The sequence below is a fragment of the Camelus ferus genome, chromosome 15 (assembly GCF_009834535.1).
Source record: "Camelus ferus isolate YT-003-E chromosome 15, BCGSAC_Cfer_1.0, whole genome shotgun sequence".
NCBI lineage: Eukaryota > Metazoa > Chordata > Mammalia > Artiodactyla > Camelidae > Camelus > Camelus ferus.
The window spans coordinates 18,044,660-18,067,793 of NC_045710.1; the positions used below are offsets into that span (position 1 = coordinate 18,044,660).

General features: G+C 42.6%; 1 protein-coding gene across 8 annotated transcripts in view; it reads right to left on the reverse strand.

Moving 5' to 3' along the window:
- ADGRF3 (adhesion G protein-coupled receptor F3) overlaps nucleotides 1–23,134 on the reverse strand; it is a 31,230-nt gene that overhangs the window by 5,425 nt on the left and 2,671 nt on the right. For 7 of the 8 annotated variants that reach the window (XR_004326188.1, XM_032497181.1, XM_032497183.1 and 4 more), the window contains exons 2-8: nucleotides 4,534–4,594; nucleotides 3,324–3,497; nucleotides 2,630–2,854; nucleotides 1,892–2,101; nucleotides 1,318–1,461; nucleotides 946–1,142; nucleotides 358–537 (exon numbers count right to left, since the gene is read on the reverse strand). Coding sequence is in view for 7 of the 8 variants with exons in the window: in XM_032497181.1 (XP_032353072.1) it covers nucleotides 358–537; nucleotides 946–1,142; nucleotides 1,318–1,461; nucleotides 1,892–2,101; nucleotides 2,630–2,819 (921 nt within the window). In the remaining variant the exon portion in view is untranslated. Of the gene's footprint in view, nucleotides 1–357; nucleotides 538–945; nucleotides 1,143–1,317; nucleotides 1,462–1,891; nucleotides 2,102–2,629; nucleotides 2,855–3,323; nucleotides 3,498–3,966; nucleotides 4,108–4,533; nucleotides 4,595–5,584; nucleotides 6,156–23,134 lie in introns of those variants that run through there. The other variant, XM_032497184.1, reaches the window with a different exon arrangement.

Consider the following 23,134-nt stretch of genomic DNA (forward strand, 5'->3'; position numbering starts at 1 on the left):
GCCAAGCACGTTTGAGTATCTCCATGGAGGTATTTTGTGGGTGGACGGGTTGGGGACGTGTGTTGGAGTCATAACCCATGTCTGCATGTGCATGAATGCCTCTAAACTCATGTCTTCACACCCCTCTCTGCCTTCCCCGACCACCCATGTGTTCCCAGCATCAGGCCTTCTCTACATTCCATGACCTTAGAGACTGGAATCCAAGAGGAGAAATGGACCAGGGAGCAGACTCTTGGACTCTAGAAAAGTCTACCATCTGAGAGCCCCTGGTGATACAGAGGGACAGAAGTGTCCAGGGCTGAAGAGCTTCTGGCCCACACTACCCAGCCGGCCCCTGCCATGGCTCAGAGATCTCACCTCCAGGGCACTGCCGTTGAGCTGTATTCTGGCACTTGCCACTATTTTGGCCAGGACTTTTATGGTGTTCACCAGTGCTAATAAGTCAGAGGGTGAGGTCACCACCACTACCTGGTCAGGCAGCTGCGCCAGGATCTGTGGCACCTCCTCATCAGGCCAGCCCTGGCCTGCCCGCAGCAGCTGAGACAGACAAGACAGCAGGAGGGGGTGGTGGGCGAGTCCCCAAGAGGGAGGGGCCACCTCCTCCCTCTCCCTGTTCAGCTCCCTTCTCCCCACACCTGCACCCTGTCCCAGGGGAGCAGGAAGCAGAGAAGAGCAAGCCACATGGGAGGAACTGACACCAAGATTAGTGGGATGGACATTTGTTGGGATCAAGGTTTGAGACTAGCACCTTCCCCATCATGAGCGTGCTGGCCACTCTAAGGCCCCCTTGCACCTACTTCCTGGCTCTGCTAGGAACCAGTTCCGAGAAGCTGAATAACCTTTGGGGCGGGCCTCGGGGGAGAGGGTTCTAAAGCTGGGTCCTGGGTGAGGAAGGGATGGGTCATGGAGGATGGGGCATGTGGTCAGCAGGGCCAGAAGCTTTACCCGGGCTCTATAAAGCAAGGCCAGGAGCCCTGTGTCTGTGCAGCTGCTATGGATGGGCCCCCAGACCCCATCAGGCCTACAAGTCCTCTTCACTGTGCCCGTCTTATTCCCAGGACACGGGGCCTGTGCCACATGGCCAGCCTTGGTGACGTTCCAGGCACCAGCTGAAGAGTCCTCAGGGCAGGTGGTGTCTCCACCTGAAAATGATATCAGGGGAGGCTTGGCAACCCAGTCTAGCCCGAGCCTCTCCTTGGGCAGAAGTCAGTGCAGGCTGTGAGTCTGTCTTACTGCCCATTGCAGGGAAACATCAAGGAGGAGCTCCCAGGGCAAGCAGGTGAGAGCGCAGCCAGCTGGACCCCAAGCCGCGCATACCCTGGATGATGGTAACAGAGACGGGGACCCTGAGAGGGCTCAGTCCTGGGCTCTGCAGGTCACAAGTGTACGTGGTGTCAGCTGCAGGGCAGCGCCGAACAGCCAGCACAAAGCACTGGGAGTCCGATGTGTTGAATGAGGAGGCTGAGGGTGAGACAAGAGAAGGGAACTGTCACTGGCCCAGGAACACACCTAGAACCTAAGAGGCCTAGAGATGCCTTGTCAGTCTTTCTAGTAATTTCAGAAGCAGATGAAGCAGTGGGGAAGAGCTAAATCGTACGTGGGCATCAAACCACTGAAGGTGGAGCTTGGATTTTGGTGAAGGGGACTCTGGGGGTCTCTAACTAGCTCCAGGGCCTGAAGCCACAGTTAATGAAAGCATTATGCAGAAGCTGTCTCCACACATGAGGTTATTGTTCTATCAACAGAACTGGGTAAAAGCAGTATTGGACTTGGACCAGCAACTCCCAGGTTGAACTTCAGCCTCTGCTTCCGGTGAGCTGGAGAGCCAGCTGCCTGGAGGTGACTAGCTGCCCTCTCTCCCCAACCCCTAACAGCTGGCCCCCTCCCACACCTTCGCTGTCCTCTCCAGGGCTCCAGGAAGCCGTGTAGCCCAGATGTTCGCTGGGGATGCAGCAGCTCAGCTGGAAGCCAGGAGAGGAGGCACAGGAGATGGAGAGCTGGTCTGGAAGCTGAGCCACGTCTGTCGCCCGCAGGGACACCTTCACCATCTGGTGCAGCTCCCACCTGAATCCCTGGGCCTCAAAGCAGCATATGTAATCACCTGCAGACACACACCTGATGTACGTCCTGCCTCCTCGGCCCCTACCTGTGCCACAGAGTCTCCGCTGCCTCCCCAGCCACACCCTAGGTCTGCCTTGTCCATCCAGCCTCTTCTTAACCCCAGTAGGAACGATCCTTGTCCCTGGAAGGATTCCTAAGAGGAAGAAGAGACCCTGACCCTTTTGTTAGCCTGTAGCCATGAATTCTAAGGGGGAACCTCTCCCTCCACTAGCTGCCGCTCCTGCTCCAGCGCCTACCGTTTCAGCCTCGTGAAGAAGAGCAGGCATCTGTTCTCAGTAGACTCTGAGACCACGTTTTCAGTGCTCTCTCCTTACACTTCTTCACATCAGTGGGCTCTTAGCCTTGGTTTCCCCAGAGTGAATAAGTGGAGGGATGAGAAGGGAAAGGAAGAGGAGAAAAGAAGGAAGGAGAAGAGGGGGTGGAGGGGGGGGAGCAAAGGAAAAAGAGGAGGAAGAAGAAAGGTGAGGAGAGGAGACGAGAGAGGAGAAGGGAGGGACAGGCGGGCTACCTGCCCATTTATAGGTGGTGTTGACGATGCTGAGGAGAACCCGGCCCCGGCTGGAGGTCAAGGACACACGTGTCCCTGCCTGCAGGAGGATGGGGCTGGGGCTGGGGCTCCCTGTGCGCCACAGGAACCATTTCAGGTTGGTGATCTCCTGGCTTGTGAGAAGGGTCAGGTTCAGGGTGCTGCCAGGCATCTGCAGCCAGGAGTTGAGGCTCAGGGTTGCAGGGACTGCAGGAGGCAGGAGACAGGGTACAAGAACTTGTGGCCCTTGATAGAGCTAAGCTCTCCTTCCTTCCCCATCTTCTGAAGCCCATCCTTTCTCACTCCCTTCCCACCTTTTTTGTTTTGTCCCTGGATGAGTGTGGCTGCTGCATCCCAGCCTGGAAGATCCAATCCATCAGCAGGAACCAAACAAGGAAGCTTTTTGGCCTAGAACTCCCCCTCCCCCAGGGAGGGAACTTCCTCTCCTTGTCCATCTGTCTCTGAAGCCCTGCCATTCCTTAGTCTCATTATCCAGTCCCAAGCTCAGGGCCTGGGATCTGCTATTATGGCTGACATTTTCTCCCTCCCAGAGCCACTGGGCTTGGGTCGGCTGGCAGAGACACAGGGGTCAGAGGGAAAGACAACACAGGATTTCTTTCACTGGGGTGGGGTCGGGGAGGGCAGCATTGGTTCCCAAGTTCCCAACCCTCCTCACCAGGTGGCAGCAGCTGGCAGTACCCGGCTTCATTAGTGCAGAAGATAAGACAGCCACAAGGCCGGTGCTCGAGGAGGGTTTGGCAGGGTTGGTGACGGGAGCAGACACTGTTGTTCCACTGGTACCCAGAAAGGCAAGCACAATAGGTACACCCATCGTGGTTGACACTGCACTCTGTGACAGAGGGAAGGGGAATGAGAAGTGGGCAGGCTGTCTGGGAAAGCCCAACCGCCTGATGCCTGCGGGGCTTTAGGGCTGGCTGTCTGGACAATCCCAAAGTCACAGGCGCCTCAGTCACCACCACCCACCAGGCACTGCCTTCTCAGCCGAGGTTCAGAGCAGCAGAGTGTGCTGGGCAAAGGCGTCAGGGGTGGGAGTGGAGACCCGGGCCCACCATCATCTGCCCCTTGTGCCTCTGCCAAAGTTTAGAAGATGGAGACGTGGAGCAGGAAGGGAAGGGCCTGCCGGGTGGGAGGTGAGAAAGGAGCTGGGCTGCGCAGACCCTCCAGAAATAGGGAGGGGCTCACAGTATCTCAGACAAGGGGACTGTGGGAGGGCTGGGCTCCCTTCACCCTGAGCCCCCTTCCCACCAAGCAGCATAAGAGCCACTGAGAAGCAGGGGCCGGCAGATCTTCCCCACTACCTGTTGTGAGGCTGAGGCCAGTGAGGGTTCCCAGGGAAGAGGAAGCCGAGGCAGTGGGAAGAGTCTGGGGCTTGGAGAGTGCTGCCGACCAGGTCTCATTTGAAAAGTCCAGCTGTACATAGACTGAGACCAGGACTGATTCTGCAGGAGCAGAGGGGACAGCTGGAGAGGACGGGCAGCAAGGCCATGAACAGTCCCCTTCTGCTCCCCACACCTAGCTGTCACGACCAGGAACCCGGAGCCCGTCCCACCTCGCCGAGCCCCTCCAGGCACAGACAGGACTCAGGAAAGTGGTAACTCCTCACCCAGTTACGGTGCCTTCCCCTACGCTGTTTCATGTCACCCAACAACACCCATTTATAGATGAGACTCCAGGATGAATGATCTTCTCAAGGCTTCGCTAGAGAACTGTGTAAGGACCTGTGTGACCAGCGCAGGACCTGGTCTCTCTCTTTAACCCACCACCACCCGCTCCCCTCTTTCTGTACCTCTCCCAGTCCCTTCTTTCTGCCTCGTTCCCTGCTTCCCCCTCCTCCTCCTGCGTCCTCTTCCTGTTTGTCCACTCACCACCTGCTCCACTTTCTTGATCCAACTGCTGCCCAGATTCCCCTCCAGCCTGAGTGTGTCCCTGGAACAGAGCACAGGGGAGAGACCTCTGAGGAGACCTGACCCCACATTTCTCCCAGGGCCATCTTCTTCCCCAGGCCGCTCTGGAGCCAGCCTGGCTAATCTGGTACAACTCCGTCTCTTTTTGCCTGGAATCAAGCGGGCACATCAGGAGGGGAAAGCAGGCTTCTGGGAGGAGGTACAGGGATACAGCCCCATGGATCCTGCCAAGGCCTGCAAATCCCACCAGAATCCAGAAACCAGGCACACCCCATGAGTCAACATGCTTTGCTTAATTCCTTCCTGAATGCACCTGCCCCTGGGCCTCTAGGCTAATTGAAATGGCTGGGTCTGGAGCTCTAGGGGATAGGATGGGATGGGGGACTGGGCAGAGCTGCCTGGGGCCCAGAGGCTTGGGGGCTTTATTCCCTCCAGAGGAATTGCCAGGAGCCTGAGCAGAAGGCAGCATCTTCCTTTAGTCTCTGGTGCCTGTAAATTATTCCTAATTCCTCCTTCTCTCAAAATGCAGGTGGGTGGGGATATCTGTCTAAAAACAGACGCTGATATGGATAAGGATGTGGAGAGTCAGAGAGAGATCCACCTGGGAGAAAAGGGAAATCCTAAAGTGCTAAACTGGACTCTGCTGCCTTCATGCAGATTCTCTCCTGTCCTCTATGCCAATGGTTCCCGAGTTTAGAAAGCTTTTTTTTTCATTTTCAAATTGCAAGCTTCACCGGAAAAGCCTCTATCCGAAGTGCAGCAGGCATCACTGGCGTTCACAGGGACTCAAATAAAGAAACAAGAGCTATCCTCACACCCTGGAAAATAAGACTGAATGAACTCTTGGAGATCTTACAACAAACCGGCCTTTAAAAAAATACATCACTTCCTCTCTCTCCAGCCCTTTCCCCTCCACCTATCTTTTCGTTCCACATCTTGCCGCCCCACACCCAGAAGTCCCTGTCATCACCTCTGCAGACCTTCCCTGGGTCCTCACCCCAGTCTTACTCACAGGCTGGGATGCTTGGGCATCTGGTGACCCGACCAGGGGGAGAGTCATGGCCAGGAGTAGCAAAGGAGCAGCTGAACAGACCATGGCTCAGGGAAGCAGTCCTCAAGAGCCCTCCTGCTGCTGCATGATGCAAATTTCCTCAGAGAAGAGCTGGCTGGGGTGGTGTGCAGATGGGATGGGAGGGAAGAGTGGAAGGGAGCCAGAGCCGAATTTACAGAGGAAGTGCTACAGCCCATGCTACAGTCAAATGGGCATCCAAGTCACTGTGGGGCCACCTGGAGCCCCACATGCCCGGTGAGAATGGTCTCCCCAGGTTCCCACACCCCTGACCCGGGTCTGATGGGCTCAATTGGCAGGAAAGGACTTGGCAGTCCTAGGCCACAACCAACAATGTGTCAGTAAGCCAGGTTCAGTCACATCCCCAAGGATCTGGGAAATCTGGATTGATCTGGAACTCTCAGGAAGCTGGATTATTGATCAAAGAGGCAAGGTTAGAAAAGACAAACATTAGAGCTGATTGCTATCCTAAAATAATTTCCAGATAGACTGGAGTCTTAAATGTAACAAAGAATGTGGAAAAATACCAGGAGAAATTATCTAGTAGTTTCACAAAATAATTTTGAAGTGAGGAAGGCTTTTCTAAACCATATAAAACACAAAAGCCAGAAAGGAAAGAAATTAGACAGTCTAAAAAGTCTTAAATTTAGGATGAAAAGAATGTTAGGGTAAAAAGGCAAAAAAGAAAACATACTTGAAGGACTATAACTGAATAAAGGGCTAATCTTAATATAATGTTTTATCTTACACATCAGTAAGATAGAAAACGGACAAAAAATAGGAACAGGCAGTTAAAGGAAAAAATTTCAAAGTTTGATAAACATATAAAAACATCTAACTTAAGATGTAAGAAATGCAAATTTAAATAAGAAAATATTCTTTGTCATCTACTAATTAACAAAAGACAAGATATTGATTATATTCAGCGCTGATCAAAGTGTACTTGTAGAAAAATATGTGTAAAAGGATGTTCAAGGCAGAGTTGTTTGTGATAGCAAATGAGTTAAACAATCCAAATGTCCATTCAAAAAAGACAGATTAAGTAAACTATGGCATTTCCAAACCACAGAACATTGTTATGGGGGAAAAAACAGGAAGTCGCACTATTTGGGGTGAACCCTAATATATATGGAGAAATTTAAAGTATATATTATGCTCCTCTTTATGTAAAAAAGGGGATCTATATTAGATACTCGTGCTTTTTATACCTGGAATATTTCTGGAAGAATGCATCAGAAACTTGGCGATAGTTGTTTCTGGGGAATGGGATTAAGGGTCTGAATGATCTCTGTGCTATTTGATATATATTTTTTCTAACCATAGGCATCTTTTTAATTAAAAAAAAAGAAAGGGCTGATTTACACACACACAAACACACACACACACACACCACACACACACACACACACACACACACACACACACACACACACACACACACACACACAACCTAGGGTAGAAATCTAGCCTCAGTATGTTTCCACTTTCACCACCACTTCAAATCCCCCTTGCTAGGGTCACTGTTGAAAGAACAGCAAACACACAGAGCAAATACATGCATGGGAGCAAAGACTCTGTAAATGATTGATTTCAGAAAACATGACAATGGTGAAGAATCAGATTTGAGAACCGGAGAGAGAAGACACAAGTGTTTGGAGGGCCCCACCAGCACGTGGGAAACCATCTACTGCAGCTGCAGGTGGTCTCAGATGGGCCCTGGGGGAGATGGACACCAAGAGCATCCGCTACTGTCGCCAAAAGGGGTCAGTCAAAGCACTAAGTGGACCTGGACAATGCTCAACGGGGGCTGTCAAGGACCAGGAATTACAGAAGAGAGAGGCAAAACTGAGAACCATGGAGGCGAGCTGCTTCAGTGCCGGACGGAGACTGAGCAATGGTAGCCTCCAGTCAGGAGAGGCAAGGACAGACTGCACAGAGGGAGGATGCTCCACCTAGAAACAGAGACACTGAAGGAACAAGTTCCTAGAGAATATTAGAAAGTCAACGGAGCTGGAGCCGGAGAGACCTCCTAAGGAGTCTACCTCCAAAACATAATTTTCCCTGATTAATTCCCAGTTCATCTAAACCCCTTTGAATGTATGACCAGAAGTGAGAATAACGGGGATAACAACGTATTCCTGGTTCAATGACAGCCGAGATGTCCAAGCTGTATAAAACTATTAGTAGAACTGAGCTTTCTTTAATAATATTTTTGAAGCAGTTCCTGTCATTTTAGAGAAGTTGAAACATTTTTGAATGTACAAAAAATGCCCAAGAAAAGACTGGAAGGAAATGCTGCAGATCCACAAAGCATCTGTTGCGTTGACCTCAGAGTTCCCCAGAGCCTAGCACCAGGTACCAGGGGCCTTAAGTAATATTTGTATTAAATGAATCAATCAACAGATAAAATACACCAAGACATTAACAGTAGTGGTAACTAAATGGTAGGATTTGGTATGTTTTTCTACTTTTCTACATTTAAAAGTTTTGAATTCTCTTAGGGAAAAAAAATCTTAATAAAAAAATCAGATTTTACAATCTCAACTTCTTTCTTATGGACCAACAAGGTTCAGAGGCCTCCAGGTTTGCCCAGGTGTCCCTGGTCGTCAGGAAGCACCCACAGGCTGAATCAGGTCTTTGGCCTAGGGTGGGGTTCAGACAAACAGATACTTATTGCTGCCACCTGCTAACTCCCAAATCCCAAATTGGCCTTTGCCTCTCTATATACAGAATGATAATTTGAAACCAGTAAGTTTTTACCCCAGCTGGCAGCTTTTCTGAGCTCCTAGGTTGTACCCTGAGCAAAGGAACTTCCCTTTCCATTCCTTTGTGCTTTGAGCTACGCAGGCTGTGTCAGTGGGAGTCTTTGGTTACAAAGGTCCAGGCTTTTCTTATCTGTATCCAAACAGGTTATCTTAAAACCTCCTTTACTATGTAAACTAATAGGTTACTAAAGAATAAAGGTAGCTTGGCGTTTTATCCCATATAAATCCTGATTTATTTACTTTCCACCTGACATGGCTTTAAATTATTAGAACTATTACATGATAAGTTGTTAGAATGGGGGTGGGGTGGGGGGTGGGACCTGAGCTTATATATCATCTACTTCAACTCTTCCTTTACAGAAGAGGAAAAGGAGCCAAGAGGGGAAAATGACTTGCCAAAGAGTACACAGCCAGTTGATGCTTAAAGCCAGGTCTTCTGACTCTGAATCTAGGGAATCTGGACAGAGGTGGAAAGTATAGCATAATAGGACCTTCTGGTTAAAAATATAAATTTAAAATAGGACAGAATTTGATTCCACAAAGAAAACAGTATTCAAGAAGTTTTCTTTTCCTAAGGAAGCAAGGAAATGAATGTAATATGAAAATAGGTGTTTATGGAAAGTATGGGCATAAAAATCAATCAGCCCACGAATACTTTACTTATCTAAAGGTCCTTAATTCAGCAAATATGACCATTTGGAAGACAGCTGAGATCTACAAGGAACCAAAGAAAGCCAATGAGCAGTCAGAAGAGGTCACAGAGATATAGTACTGGAGGTTCTTCTGGGGCCATTAGGCAAGAGAAGAACTAAACCATTCTAGATTGGAAAGGAAAAGTAAAATTATCTTTATTCACAGAGGGCATGATCATATATTTAGAAAATCCTAAGGAATCTACTAAAAAACCATTAGAACTAATTAAACAAGTTCAGCAAAGTTGCAGGATAGAAGATCAATATACAAAATCAATTGTATTTCTAAACACTAGCAATGAACAATCTGAAAATGAAATTAAGAGAACAATTCCATTCACAATAGCATCAAAAAGAATAAAATATTTAAGAATAAATGACACAAAAGAAGTGCAAGAGTGGACACTGAAAACTGAAAAGGAAAGTATTGTTGAAAGACATAAAAAAAGATTGAAACACATGGAAAGACATTCCATGTTGATGGAACAGAAGACTTAATACTGTTAAGATGGCAATACTCCCCAAATTAATCTATGGATTCTGCACAATCTCTATCAAAATCTCGGCTGGATTTTTTTTTTTTTTTTTTTGCAGAGATTGACAAGCTGATTCCAAAATTTATACAGAAATGCAAAGGACTGAGAATAGCCAAAATAATATTGATAATGAAGAAAAATTTTGGAGGAATTAGCCTTTCCAATTTCAAAACCTACTACAAAGCTATAATAATGAAGATGTGAGACACAATGGGGCGGCCGGTTGGTGAGCCAGTGACATGTGAGTTGGCAAAAGAATTTACTAGAGGTTAAGTATAAGAATAGAAAGGAGTTTATTAGGGTATGCTGTCATAGGCAACAGCGAGTCACCCAGGTGAGGGGTGCCTGTGTGAGCACTGAGGGCTGGTTGTTGGGGTCTTTTATAAGGTTGTGTCACAAGATGCCTGATTGGCTTGTGTGCAAGTCTCTGGTTGGTTGTAGGTGAGGTAGGAGGTTTAGGGTCCATGAAGGGTGGTGGGGTCTATGACTCTAATAAGGTAGGCATTACCTGAGGCAATCAGTTTGCTAGGGGAAACACACCCAGCAGAGAATGTCAGACATCTGAGAACCCAGGAATGGGGGTCCTTGGACTTTGACGGACATCATTGGGCCAACAGAAGACAGTAGTTTCATGAAGACAGATATTTAGATCAATATAATAGAATTGAGAATCCAGACATGAACTCTTAACATTCATGATTTTTGACAATGGTGCCAAGACGATTCAATAGGAGAATAGCACAACTGGATATCCACATGCAGAAGAATCAGTTTGGACTCGTCTCATACTAAACACAAAAAATCAAATTTTTTATTATTAATACACGGGATATGCAGTATGGTGATATAAAGCACCAAGAGAGACCTTCAAACTTGGCTTTTCTGGGAAGGTCTTTTTAAGGAATATAATGATCAATGAGGCTGGAAAGGTAGATATGGGTCAGACTGTGAATGGCCGTGAAGACCTCCAGTAAGAGTCTGGACCTTAGTCTGGAAGCAAATTTGTAGTCCAGAAATTAAGTTGGGAAACAGCCATAATTATGGGTCTGTGGGTGTGTTCCTTATAAGTAGTAAAACTCCTATTTAATAAAACAAACTTTATTTTCATAGGGCTACATAAAATTTAAAGAAACTACTGTGAATCCATTCATATATCCATTAAATGAATACTTATTAAGCACTGGTGTCGGATACTATGCTAGGTCCTAGAGATTCAGTGTCATTAAATGTGTCTTGGTGCATTTGCCAAAAAATAAGATTTGGGCACAGAGATCATGACAGTTATTATGGAATATAGTATTTTTTTCTGGTTGCTACCTAGCCTTGGCCAGTGGCAGGGCATGTCATGGGACAGTGTGAAGCGGGCAATAGGGGGAGTGCACAGCTATTTACCCAACTGGAGATCTTGATGCAGTGCAGCTTCAGTAATAGCTAATCAACAAATTCTTGGTGGAGGCAGAAAACTCTAACACAGAAAGTATGTGCTTAAGATTGTCTGATGCTATAAAATGCATGATCTGCGAAATATATGACAACAAGAAGTATTTTAACAAAAAGCCAGGTGCTATATATGTCTTCATAAAAACTAAGGATATTTCTGACATCAACAAATTTTAGAAAGTAGTTGATACAAAGTGATTCAGAAAGAGCAGCGAGAATTTCAGATCTCGTATGATTTAAGCATCTAACTTTGGATCCTAGAATGAGATTTCATACTTGCTGTCTGGGATAGTACAGAAAACCCTGCTTCAGCATTTGTGCTAAAGTACTTGCTCAAAGGCACAACTTAAAGAAGCTGAAGAAACTATTGGAATTTCTGATACTATCTTTGATCCCTATAAGATGTGGGGGCTTCTGAGAGGTTTTATGCTGAGTGTGTGTGTGTGTGTGTGTGTGTGTGTGTGTGTGTGTGTGTGTGTAAATAAACCTACGGGGAGGATTAGGACATTGGAGTGGAACAGAATTTTTTCTTCTAAAGATAAAAAAATTCAAATTCAAATCCTCTAAGCCAGGAGCCTGCTTGATTGTAATGTATAATGCAGGCTATCAAAAATTTTAATAAACTTAAATATCTGCTAAGCACATTCTCTATTTAGACCCATCTATGAAGATCATTTTATAACTTGGAGGTGTAGATGGCCTTCCTAAGCATGAAATGAAATCCTGAGACCATGTAAGACAAGATGACTGATTTGAATATGAAAAATATGAGCTGTCTCATACAAATCAAACGGTTACAAGGTGGTAATATTACTCCATGAAAGAAGAATAATTTTCTCTAAGTGCACAACTGTGTGTTAAGGTTTGCAAAGAGATAACTAATGGAAAAGCAGACATAGGAGTCAGGCAGCTAGAGATCAAAATTAGCTTCATTACTGGAAACGCTGAGCGTGAGAAAGTGGTTTGATGTGAGCCAGATGCACTTCCCAATACATCCTTCTTGAACTGAATTTATTTACCCAGTCACTGACATCGCTGGACATCTCCAGGGCTCCCTTTGGGGATAGAGGAGCTGAGAATGAGTCTGGAGGACTGGCTACTTCAAAAGAGGGAGGACTCAGAGCTTATTCTCCACCTCTTACCCATCAGATAGGTCACTTTTTGCTTGGGGAAATGAGAGAGGAAACAGACTATATCCTTATGGGGAATGGAAGCTCCCTCCCTTCTTGGAAATGTGAGAAGAAAGGAGTAAGCATTCCTCACCAACAGCATGCAGTACTGATTTTAACAAGATTTATTTCGATATTCTAGTGAGAGAAAACTGAAAAACTTCATTTAACTAATGACAAAATATATACATAAATAGATTCTATACAGTCAGTAAGCCTAGAAAATATTTTTGAACACTTTGTTAGAAGCCCTAAAGAAACCTAAGTATCATGAGTAAAAAATTGCAGGTACTTGTGCTAAAAACCTATTGTTACTGGTATATTCCACTTATTTTCTGTACCACTTCCTAGAAACTGTCCTCCACCCTTACATCACAGGTTTACCACAGATGTAGGCATTTTGCACAAGGTCACGCTGCCTCCTGACTACAGTGCAGTCCTTGGAACACACCTAACACCAAGTTAGAACAACTTCTCTCTTCCAGGGTAATTTGGGAACTGGGACCTAGTGAGAGTCTGGGTTGGCCCTGTAACATGTAAACTCAGCAGCTATTGGTTTTCTGTCATGTGAACTGGGAAGATTATCTGAGCTCAAAGTGAAGCTAATGTGCAGATAAAAACAAAGACAAACATGAAGAAAGTCCATCATTTCAACCTTAATTTATTCTTGATGCTTATTTGCACTCCTGATACTGAGTTCCATTGAAGACCCCGACTTCTTTTAATAATTTCCCTTTTTGCTTGCGCTAGTTAGAGCAAGTTTTTGTTATTTTGTTATTATCACATGCTCAGAAATGCCAGGAAAACTGTGACTGTGACGGTGGAAAAATGGTCATTATATTAAGATACGAGATTAAAGAGCCTGGAAATTCAAGACAACCACTCCGTCTCTCTAGACCTTGGATTTTTTCATCAATAAAATGAAGGAGATAAACTAGATGATCTTTGAAGTACTTAGAAAATGTTGTTCCACTTTCTTCAGGTTTTCATGGTTTCTAATGCAAAATCCACAGTCATTTGAATCATAGCTTCCTTGTAAGTAATATATCATATCCTCTGTGGCTGCTTCCAAGATTTTTTTCTGTTGTCTTTTTTAGCTGTTATGATGGGTCTAAGCTAGGCTTTCTTTAAACTTACCCTGTTTTCAGTTCACTGAGTTTTTGCATCTGTTGATTTATGTATTCCATCAAATTTGAGCATTTCAGATATTATTTCTTCAGTTTTTTTTTCTGCACCACATTCTTTCTCCTGTTTTTCTTAAGACTATAATGACACAAATATTAGTTTGGGGGGGGGGTATTTTCCCATAGAACCCCCTGGCTCTGTTCAGCTTTCCAATCTCTTTTTCTCTCTGTTGTTCAGACTGGATAATTTTTTATTGATCTATTTTTAAGTTCACTGACTCTTTGCTCTGTCATCTCCATTCTACTACTAAGCCTGTGATAGACAGAATGGCCACCCAAAGATGTCTACTTCCTAGTTCCAAGGACCTGTGTATATGTAACCTTAACAGCAAAAAGAATTTTGCAGATGTAATTAAGGATCTTGAGGTAGGGAGATTATACTGAATTATCTGGGTGGGCTCAATGTAATCACAATGGTCCTTACAAAAGGGAGATAGGAATGTGAGAGACAAAAAAGGAGATCTACAGCAGAAGCAAAGGTCAGAGTGATGCACTTTGAAGCTGGAGGGAGGTTGCCATAAGCTAAGGGATGCAGGCAGCCTCTAAAGACTGGAAAAGGGGAGGGGGGGAACGTATTCTTCCCTGGAGTCTGTAGAAGAAATGCAACTCTGCTGACATCTTGATTCTGACTTTATAAGATTCACTGCCGACTTCTGACTCTTGGAACTATAAGTTACTATATTTGTTTTGTTTCAAGTCACTGCAGTTGTAGAAATTTGTTACAGCAGCAATAAGAAACCAATACAAAGCACAAACAGTAATTTAAAAATTATTGGTTATTGTATTTTTCAGTTCTAAAATTTCCATCTGGTTCTACTTTCTATTCCTTCACTGAGACATTTCATTCATTTCAAGCGTGTTCATATTATTCATGACATTTTTATAACAGTTGTTTAATGTCTTTTTCTGATAATTCCAAAACCTGTGTCATTTCAACACTGATATCTGTTGTTTTTTTCCCACGTGAATTGAGATTTCCTGGCTCTTCATATACCAAGTAATTTTGGATTGTACTGGACATTTGAATATTGTGTTATGAGACTCTGGATCTTGTTTAAATCCTATGGAAAATACTGATATTTTTGTTTTAGCAGGCAATTGACTTAGTTTGGCTCAGGTCACAAGTTCTGACCAATCTCCCATGGATTGTATTTTCAACATCAGCTCTCTTTTCAAGGCCTTTGAGATACTGTTAAGATCTATGGCATATAAGTACCATCTGGTGGCCAGTATGGAATCTGGGTAATGGTCTATGTCTATGTCTTAGTACAATTCTCAAAGTCTATGGTATGCTGTTCAGGGTCAGATCTCTGCATGTACAACTGGGAGGAGCTCCTAGGACTTCATAAAACTCTGGGGTTATTTTCCTGAATTCCTTCTCTCTCAAGTTACTCCAGTTCCCTTGAAATAATACTCTTGTCAAAGTAGCATGCACCTAGCATACTTATATCTGTCTTTATTACACATGCTTTCAAACCTTCCTTTAAATGAATTAGAGTATGGCAATCATATCCATTCCCTTAAAACACTGCTCTCTTTGTAGCATGTGGGTAGTACTTTCAATAACCATTATTATTACATTTTAAAAAAGCACTTTTCTAAATGCATGACAGAAAAGCTTAAGAATATGCTCAAGTATTCTTAGAACATTCAAATTTTCTTAGAACACTCAAGTTATTCCCTTTTGAAATATTCTTTACAGGATAAAATCCAGCCTCCTTAAGCCCAGTTGGTATAATAAGATAATTAGAAGCCATTTGATGGGTCACAACTGCCAAAAGGAAGTGAACTGATCACACAATATCCAAGTCAAATAAAAATGAGGTTGGGTACCACCCTCTCTCCTTAAATCTTAGTTGGAATTAGTTTGAGCCTATGCCTCAGAGCTAAAGAATAAATCTCACCAAATTGGACTCTGTATTCAATTAAGACTCCACTTTGAGTAACAATAGAATATCTACATTAAGAATATGAAAGTAAGCAAACAACAGCATTAAAAACATTAAAGCAGCTTTGATTTTAGATTATCAGGGCAATGCTGGCTTGTTGAAACAAAGCTAAAACAATTGAGAAATGTGTAATTTAGAAACTGAAAGTACTTATGGCTCCCTTTCTGGTCATAAAATGAGCCAAATTATATACCTTGCTTTTGAGTTGTTTTAGGTTTCCTGTTCTTATTTTTAAAAATGAAATGATCTCAGCTTTTCATATTGCTCTCACACACACAAAGAAATATGCAAAGGAATTGTTTTTTACTTGAATATGGCTCTCGGATTGTTTTTTTTTCTTTAGTCTCTGAAGAAGAAAATTTTTTTAGAAAGGAAATTTATTAAAGAATGACTCAAGTGAAAACAACCTAACACGCATCAGTAGTAGAACGGATAAACAAGCTCACAAGAGCTTTATGATTTGCTACCATACTTTAAAGCCATATAGAAATTAAAATGAATGAACCAGGTTTATATATGTTATTGATATGAATCAACCTCAAAACAATGTTGAGTGTAAAAGATGTTGTAAGAGGTTAGGAACAGTGGGTACCATTTAAGCACACACACATACAAGCACAAAATAATACTATATTGAATCTGGATATGAATGTATACAGTAAAAGTATAAAATATGAATAGGAATGATAACAATTTCAAGGTAGCAGTTAACTCTGGGGATAACAGGGAAAGAGATGGTGCAGAGCTGGAGCTTTAGCTGAAACAATAAAAAAAAAAAAGCTCTGAAGCACATATGGCAAAAGATTAACATCTGTTAATTCCTGGTGGTGGGTAGATGGACATCAAGTATATACTTTTCCATATGTGAGAGTTAAGATGAATAATGAGGAAAATGCTAGGTAGAGGGATGAGGGACCAGTCCTGGTCTTGACTGTTAATAGAGCATTTGATTCATCCTTATGCTTTTTCTGCTAAAAAAATATGTATTGGACGCAATATATAGCATGTCTTTTAAAACACACAGATGCCTCTCCTTTTTTCCTTCCAATTTGAATCATTTAAATATTTAAAGACAAAAAGTGAGCACTGACTTTTTTTCTATTATTTTTTCCTATTTGTTTTTTTTTAAACACACACACACAGGTCTAACAGCCAAAATGCACATGGGAAATGATCTCCTGCTCTGTCCCCCCATAGTCCCATCGGTGCCTGATGCTGCTGTGGGCCCTCCCTCCTCTCCAACGCACAGAGGAATTCACAGTGGCTGCTTTACATTACAGCTGTAACGCATTTGGTCTGTTTTGTAATGTGTGCATGTCTCGCCCCAGCATCTCCATTCTAAAATAAAAACCAGTCATTGAGGGCAGGGTACATCCCTCCCATTAGTACCAGCTCCTACCCTACAATGGGACTGTGAGGGGGATCTTCCGGTTAGCACTTCAGAGAAGCAGGCAGTTGGCCAGAGCTGGAGTAAAGGTCTGCATTGCTGCACTCTGGTGATAACGAAGTGAGGATGGAAGACACAGGTCAGGACAGCGTGGAGGGCACAGATGACACTGGGACTTGCTTTGTGAGATAAAGTAGGGCAGTCTCCTCATCAGATTTAGATCAATCATGGTGTCACAATTTTAAAATAAAAATAAAAGTAATCCAAATAGTCAGCAATTCAAACACTACTGAATTTCAAATGTTTCCCAAGTCACCTCAAGTATCGCAGGAGCAATCTGGAGCTTTCCAGGAAGGGAGGGTAGAGTCCCTGCATTCCTCCCTGAAGCCCTGCCCTGTGGGGCCCTGGAAGGACCTGCCACTGCTGCACGGCAGCTCTTCAGTCTGGAAGACAGCGGGAAGAGGCAGGGGCAGGAAGGAAGTGGCCTCAACCCACAAGGCTGCTCTGGAAAACCGGCACATAACAGTGTGAACCACAAGGAGGGAGAGGTGAAAAGCGGTTCCTGCCTTGGACCAGAGCCTCTCAGGGAACATCTCTGTCAGACTCCACAATCTCCCTGCCGTGGTCACACCCAGCTCCTGTCTCCCCCTGGTCCAGCTCCTCATCTTCTCAGTCACCTTTCCAGAGCAGTCCCTCCCCAGGGAGGGGTCAGCGGCGGTGGCCACCTCAGGGACTCCAGCCACGGATGCTTTCTCTTATGAGAAAATTATTTCTTCTGACTCACACCTAGGCTTTATTTCTAAAAGAAAATTCTTTACTTCTAGCACTTTAAAAAATTTAAAGGGCTGTGCCTGTACAAAGATAGGATTAAAAAAAAATACCTCTAAAAAGTGCTTTATCCTACTTAATTCTCCCTTTGGTTTTTACCTATTTTCTTATTTACAAGGCTCATTCCTTGGTAGTACTTTGGGCTCTAGAGTCCATTTAAATGCCTTCACTCTTTACTTCAAATTTCCCTAGAGAAGCTGTTATTTCACTTTCAGCTGATTACCGACCTTCTGCTTTCAAGAGGGAATTGCTGGCAGCTACCTCAAAAGCTTGCTTCTCAAATTATCTCTTTAGCCTTTCCCTTGCCTATTCTCATGCCAAACTAGAAAGAGAAATCCAATATGAGTAATTTGCTGAGGCTCACATCAAATCCTTATGATCACCTCCAATAAAATAGAGATTATCCTTAACTACCATGCTATTAACACAATGACCTCTCCCCTCTACTTTATATAATTATAGAAATTTATAGTTTTATACTATATTTTAGAACTTTATAGTTATACTATTTTATCTTTGTACAATTTGCTATAATGTTCTAGCAGGAATGCCTGTAAAAGTACTAAATTTTAAACAACTTCACCTAAAATGATAAAAAGCCCCATTAAACTAAAATACCCAATTCATGATATTCCTCTGTCTTTCCCATGGTTATTAATACACTTTTGGTTGTAAGAAGTTTGTATGTGTTATTTTGTGCTTTTCTTTTTAACGTAACACAAAATAATCCACTTTGCCTTTTTTTATTGAGCTAAAATTCGCTTAGCATAAAATTCACCATTCTAAAGGGTACATTTCCTTGGTTTTTAGTATATTCACAATATCGTGCAACTGTTGTCACTATCTAGTTCAGAACATTCTCATCACCCCAGAAAGAAACCCCATACCTGTTAGTACCTATTCCCAATCCTCCTCATCCTTATCTCCTGGCAACCACTAATTTATTTTCTATTTGTATAGATTTGCCCATTCTAGACATTTCATATAAATGAAATTATACAATATATGGCCTTTTGTGTTTGGCTCCTTTCACTTAGTATAATGTTTTTAGGGTTCATCCACATTGTAGCATGTATCAGCCCTTCACCCCTTTTTATGGGGGAATAATATTCCATTGTAGGTATATACATATTTTGTTTATCTGTTCATCAGTTGATGGACCTTTGGGTTGTTTCCATTTTATGGCTATTATGAATAATGCTGCTATGAACATTCATGTACAAATTTTAGGGTATATACCTAGAAATGGAATTGCTGGATCATATGCTAACTCTATGTTTAACTTCTGGGAGACCTGTCAAACATTTTTCCACAGAAGCTGCACCATTTTACAATCCCTCCTGCAATGCATAAAGATTCTAATTTCTTCTCATCTTTGCCAACACTTGTTATTTTCTGGAGTTTCCCCCCATGTTTTATGCACCCACTCATTTATCTTTTTAATGACTGTATATTTTTATCTCGTTGATTTACCATGGTTTATAGTTTGGGTTCTTATTTCATTGGGAATGTTGATTGCATGCATTTTCCCTCTGTAATTATAAATATGGCTTCTTATAAATCTTTGCAACAAGATTCTTTGTTTTTGGATTATTTCCTGGAAATATATTCTTCCAAAATGGGATTACTATGTCACTGAATATGAAGAGTTTTACAGCATTTGTTGCTGCCAGCACGGAACAGTCCTTTATTTCATCATATCAATTTAACTCAACAAAAGCTTACTGAGGGCTTATTGAGTATGAGGCATTATGCTAGGTTCAGGAGTATACAGATGCGGTCATTACCACCAACCACTTACAGTCCAGTAAGACAGATAAGAACATAGATAATTCCATAACATATGATTATGAAGGGAGAAGTATGCACAGGATGCTGTAGAAACACAGAGGAAAAGAACTGCCTAGTAAGGGCAGGTGGTAAAGAAACTTAAGATGAATCTTGAAGACTCAGAGGGAGTTAGCCAGACAGGAACAAAGGACTAGAAGCTTCAAAAAGTACAGCCTGAAGTGATTGAGGATTTATGAATAATCCTATTCCTGGGAGATCAAGTGTGTGTGTGTGTGTGTGTGTGTGTGTGTGTGTGTGTGTGTGTGTGTGTGTGTGTGTGTGTGTGTTGGGAAGAGGGGTCAGGGTCAGAAAGAGAAGAATAAGGACAAGAGTAACTCAATCAAAGGAGGAGGGCATTGCAAGGGAATAACAGTAGGCAGTTTATAAGCTGATAAAAAGTCAAATAATAAGCTCTGTCCATTTGATTTGGGAACAAAGTGGAGGAGCCCGGAAGCAGCCATTTCAGTGGGGCTGGTGGGACTGGAAACCAGACTGGAGTGGGCTGAAGAGTAAGTGGAGGTTTGGAAGTAAGGGACAGCTTAGGTTGACTAAACAAAGCCTTGTGATAAGAAGTTCTACTGATTTGATTTCTTTTTGCCATTGTTTTTCTGAATACCTTAAAATAATTCAAGTCTAATTCAGTGATTTCCAAATCTCTTCCTAATGAAACTTACTGTCTTGTCTTTTAGCAGCTAATCTGGATTGGTAGATTGTTCGCAAAGATGGTTGCAGTAATTCCTCCCATCCTTCTGTGCAGGCCCCATGGCCAAGTAACTTTGCCATTCCATCCATTAAGAGGTGGAATCTGTTTCCCTTCCCATGAATCTGGGCTGGACTTGTGATTTTTGCTTTGCCTGGTAGCATGAGACAGAAGTAACACTGAGTGACATCTGAGCTTCAGCCTTGAAAGGCCTTGTAGCTTCTACTTATGCCCTCTTAGAATAGTAAGACCAACAAGACCAGCAGAACTGCTCAGCTAGGCCCAGCCCAAATTGCTGACCCACAAAATTATGAGTAAATAAAATGGTTATTAATTTAGGCTATTAAGTTTTGAGTGATTTGTTATGTGGCAATAAATCACTTTGACATCTGCTCAAGTTTTTGAAAGTGTGTTCTCTTGTAGCTTATGCCTGCTGATACAGCATTTCGTTATGAAAGTCTAAGTCTCATTAGTCTACTCAGAGAGCTGTTTCTGTACCCTACCTTCTAGATTATTCATCAAAATATTAAGTCAATCTCTGTGAGATCTCAAAGTGTTTACTTAGTTTTCTTTTGATCCCAACCATTTGTTTCTTGTCTTTAAGTTAATTCTCTACCTAAGACAAAATATCTCACACTTTAACAGTGAATTTTTTAAAAAGGAGAGGAGGGGTTAGGGGAGGAAGGTCAAAAGAGCGCATCTATGAAGAGCCAGGGCATTGGATAAGGCTGGTTATTCACAGAATGGAGTAATAACTATTCCTTGCCTGAGGTCCAAATGCTGTCCAACTTTGTATCTCCAAGGTCTGTCATGGTATCTGGATTTGGTGTACAGTTACTGTTCAATAAGGATACATGAAGAGATAATGACGCTGCTACTTTTACACATTGTTTCATATTTGTATGTCTTGTTTTCTAACTTCTGCTAGAGTTGGTCAAGCAGCCTGCATAGCGTTGGGCATATGAGGAAAGAACTCAGAGTCTTACTTAGTAGATATCTATGTTGGCAATTATTGCCTGAACCCCTGCCCCAGGTTTTTGAGGATTCTTACAGGATAATGGATCATGGCAAACTTTCCTTGCTTCTCTTAAACTCTTCAGGGTTTTTTTTTTTTTTTTTTTTTTTTGCTAGTACTTTTCTCTTCCACCAACACTAAATAACCATCAGTCTCAGCTCCAATGATCTCAAAGTTTTATGAAGACAAAAATGATCCCTACTCAAAAACGGAGTCCCTTGCATGGCTATATAAAATTGGAGGAAGGAAGGAAGGAAGGAAGGAAGGAAGGAAGGAAGGAAGGAAGGAAGGAAGGAAGGAAATTACATTTGGTTATATTTGCAGACCTGACATTAGATGAGGCAAACAGGAATAAGGAGACAGGCATGATAGGGGTGATGCCTCTATGGCTACCCACCTGAATGATTTGTACTTGGTTTACCTAGAGTTCTGCTTCCATTTTAGTGTAGTACTAATGGGAAGAAGGATGTGTATTTAAGAGAGGTATCAATTCTCTCTCTGCTCAGAAGATTCAGAGGTTGAGTCACTATCAGAACTTCAAAGAATGCTGACAATAAGACTTTGTGCAGTGTAAAACTTTGCAGAGATCAGTTTTTAAAAATAAGCCTCCTTTTATTTAACATTCACACTCATGAATAATGGATATAAAAGAGAAATAATCACTCATTTTCAAAACAAGAATGGCAAGTATATATAGGGTTTGGATTTTATTCTTACATCATATCACACCCGGCCTCTAGGTCCCTCCGAACCTTTACACTGCTTCTCTTGGTTTTGAATGACTATTGACAGCATTGATTTGGTGTTCAAAGGTGAAGAGCACAAAAATGACCAGAAAACCATTGACAGGCTGGTGGGATTATAACACCCTTCTCCACTGACGTGGGAAGAAGGTACAAAGCAGCATTAGTTTATGCTGCATCTCAGTACACTGCGCAGCCCTTTTTCGTGATAAAGAGTTTGATTGATGACCCACTCAAATAGAGTTCTCTATACATTCCTATCTAGTAGAACTATGTTTGAAAAATGTAAAATACAGCAAAAATTGGGCAGACAAAACCCAACCTAAGGTTTACTCCAGTCAGGGAATTTTGTTTTTAAGAAACAATAAACAAGAAGGGAGGGTATAGCTCAAGTGGTAGAGCCCATGGTTAGCATGCATGAGGTTCTAAGTTCAATCTCCAGTACTTCCTCAAAAAATAAATAAATTAATTAAATAAACAAACAAACAAACAAACCTAATTCCGCCCCCCCAAATAATATCAATAAATAAAAATTAAAAAAATAAACAACTTAATGACTGTTCAGTTCTTTCCTACTTTTTTTCCTCTCAGACTTGACTAAAAACTTCTGAATTTTCTTTTTTCTCTCTTGCTTCCTTTCTTCCTTTTTCTTCCTTCCTTCCTTTTCTTTCTTTTCTTTCTCTTTCTTTCTTTCTTTTCTTCCTTCCTTTCTTTTTCTTTCTAAAATCTTACCATGGTAACTTGTAGAAGCATGGTCAACTAAAAGTTTGATGACTTGTGCTCTTATTCTGGTTTTACCATAAACATTTGGGCAAGATATGTAATTTTGTTGTTCTGTTCTGTACAATTAGAACAGCTACCCAGCCATGGTGCAGAGTTGTTAGGATGATCTAGTGAGATGTCAAATTGCTTTGGGAATCAGAGTTTATGAGTGTAAGGCATTGTTATTATTCAAAAGTAAAAGCCCAATCAGTATCTTTTTACAAGCTTCCTAGGGAAACCTTGTCCATTTTTATGACTTTAATAACTTATATTGGAGTTATTAACTATATTTGTCCTTAACTTACTCCCAATTTTCTAGATATCTCCATTTATCCAATATTCTTTCACTTCAGATGAACAGGAATTCTAGGAATTAAAACTTTTCTTCCCTAGGTTATATTACAAAGGTGATAAGACTGTTTCTAACACAAACGTCTTTTATGATTATCATTCTGGAAGGCCAAAAGCCTGATACTGAGTGTATGAGATATAG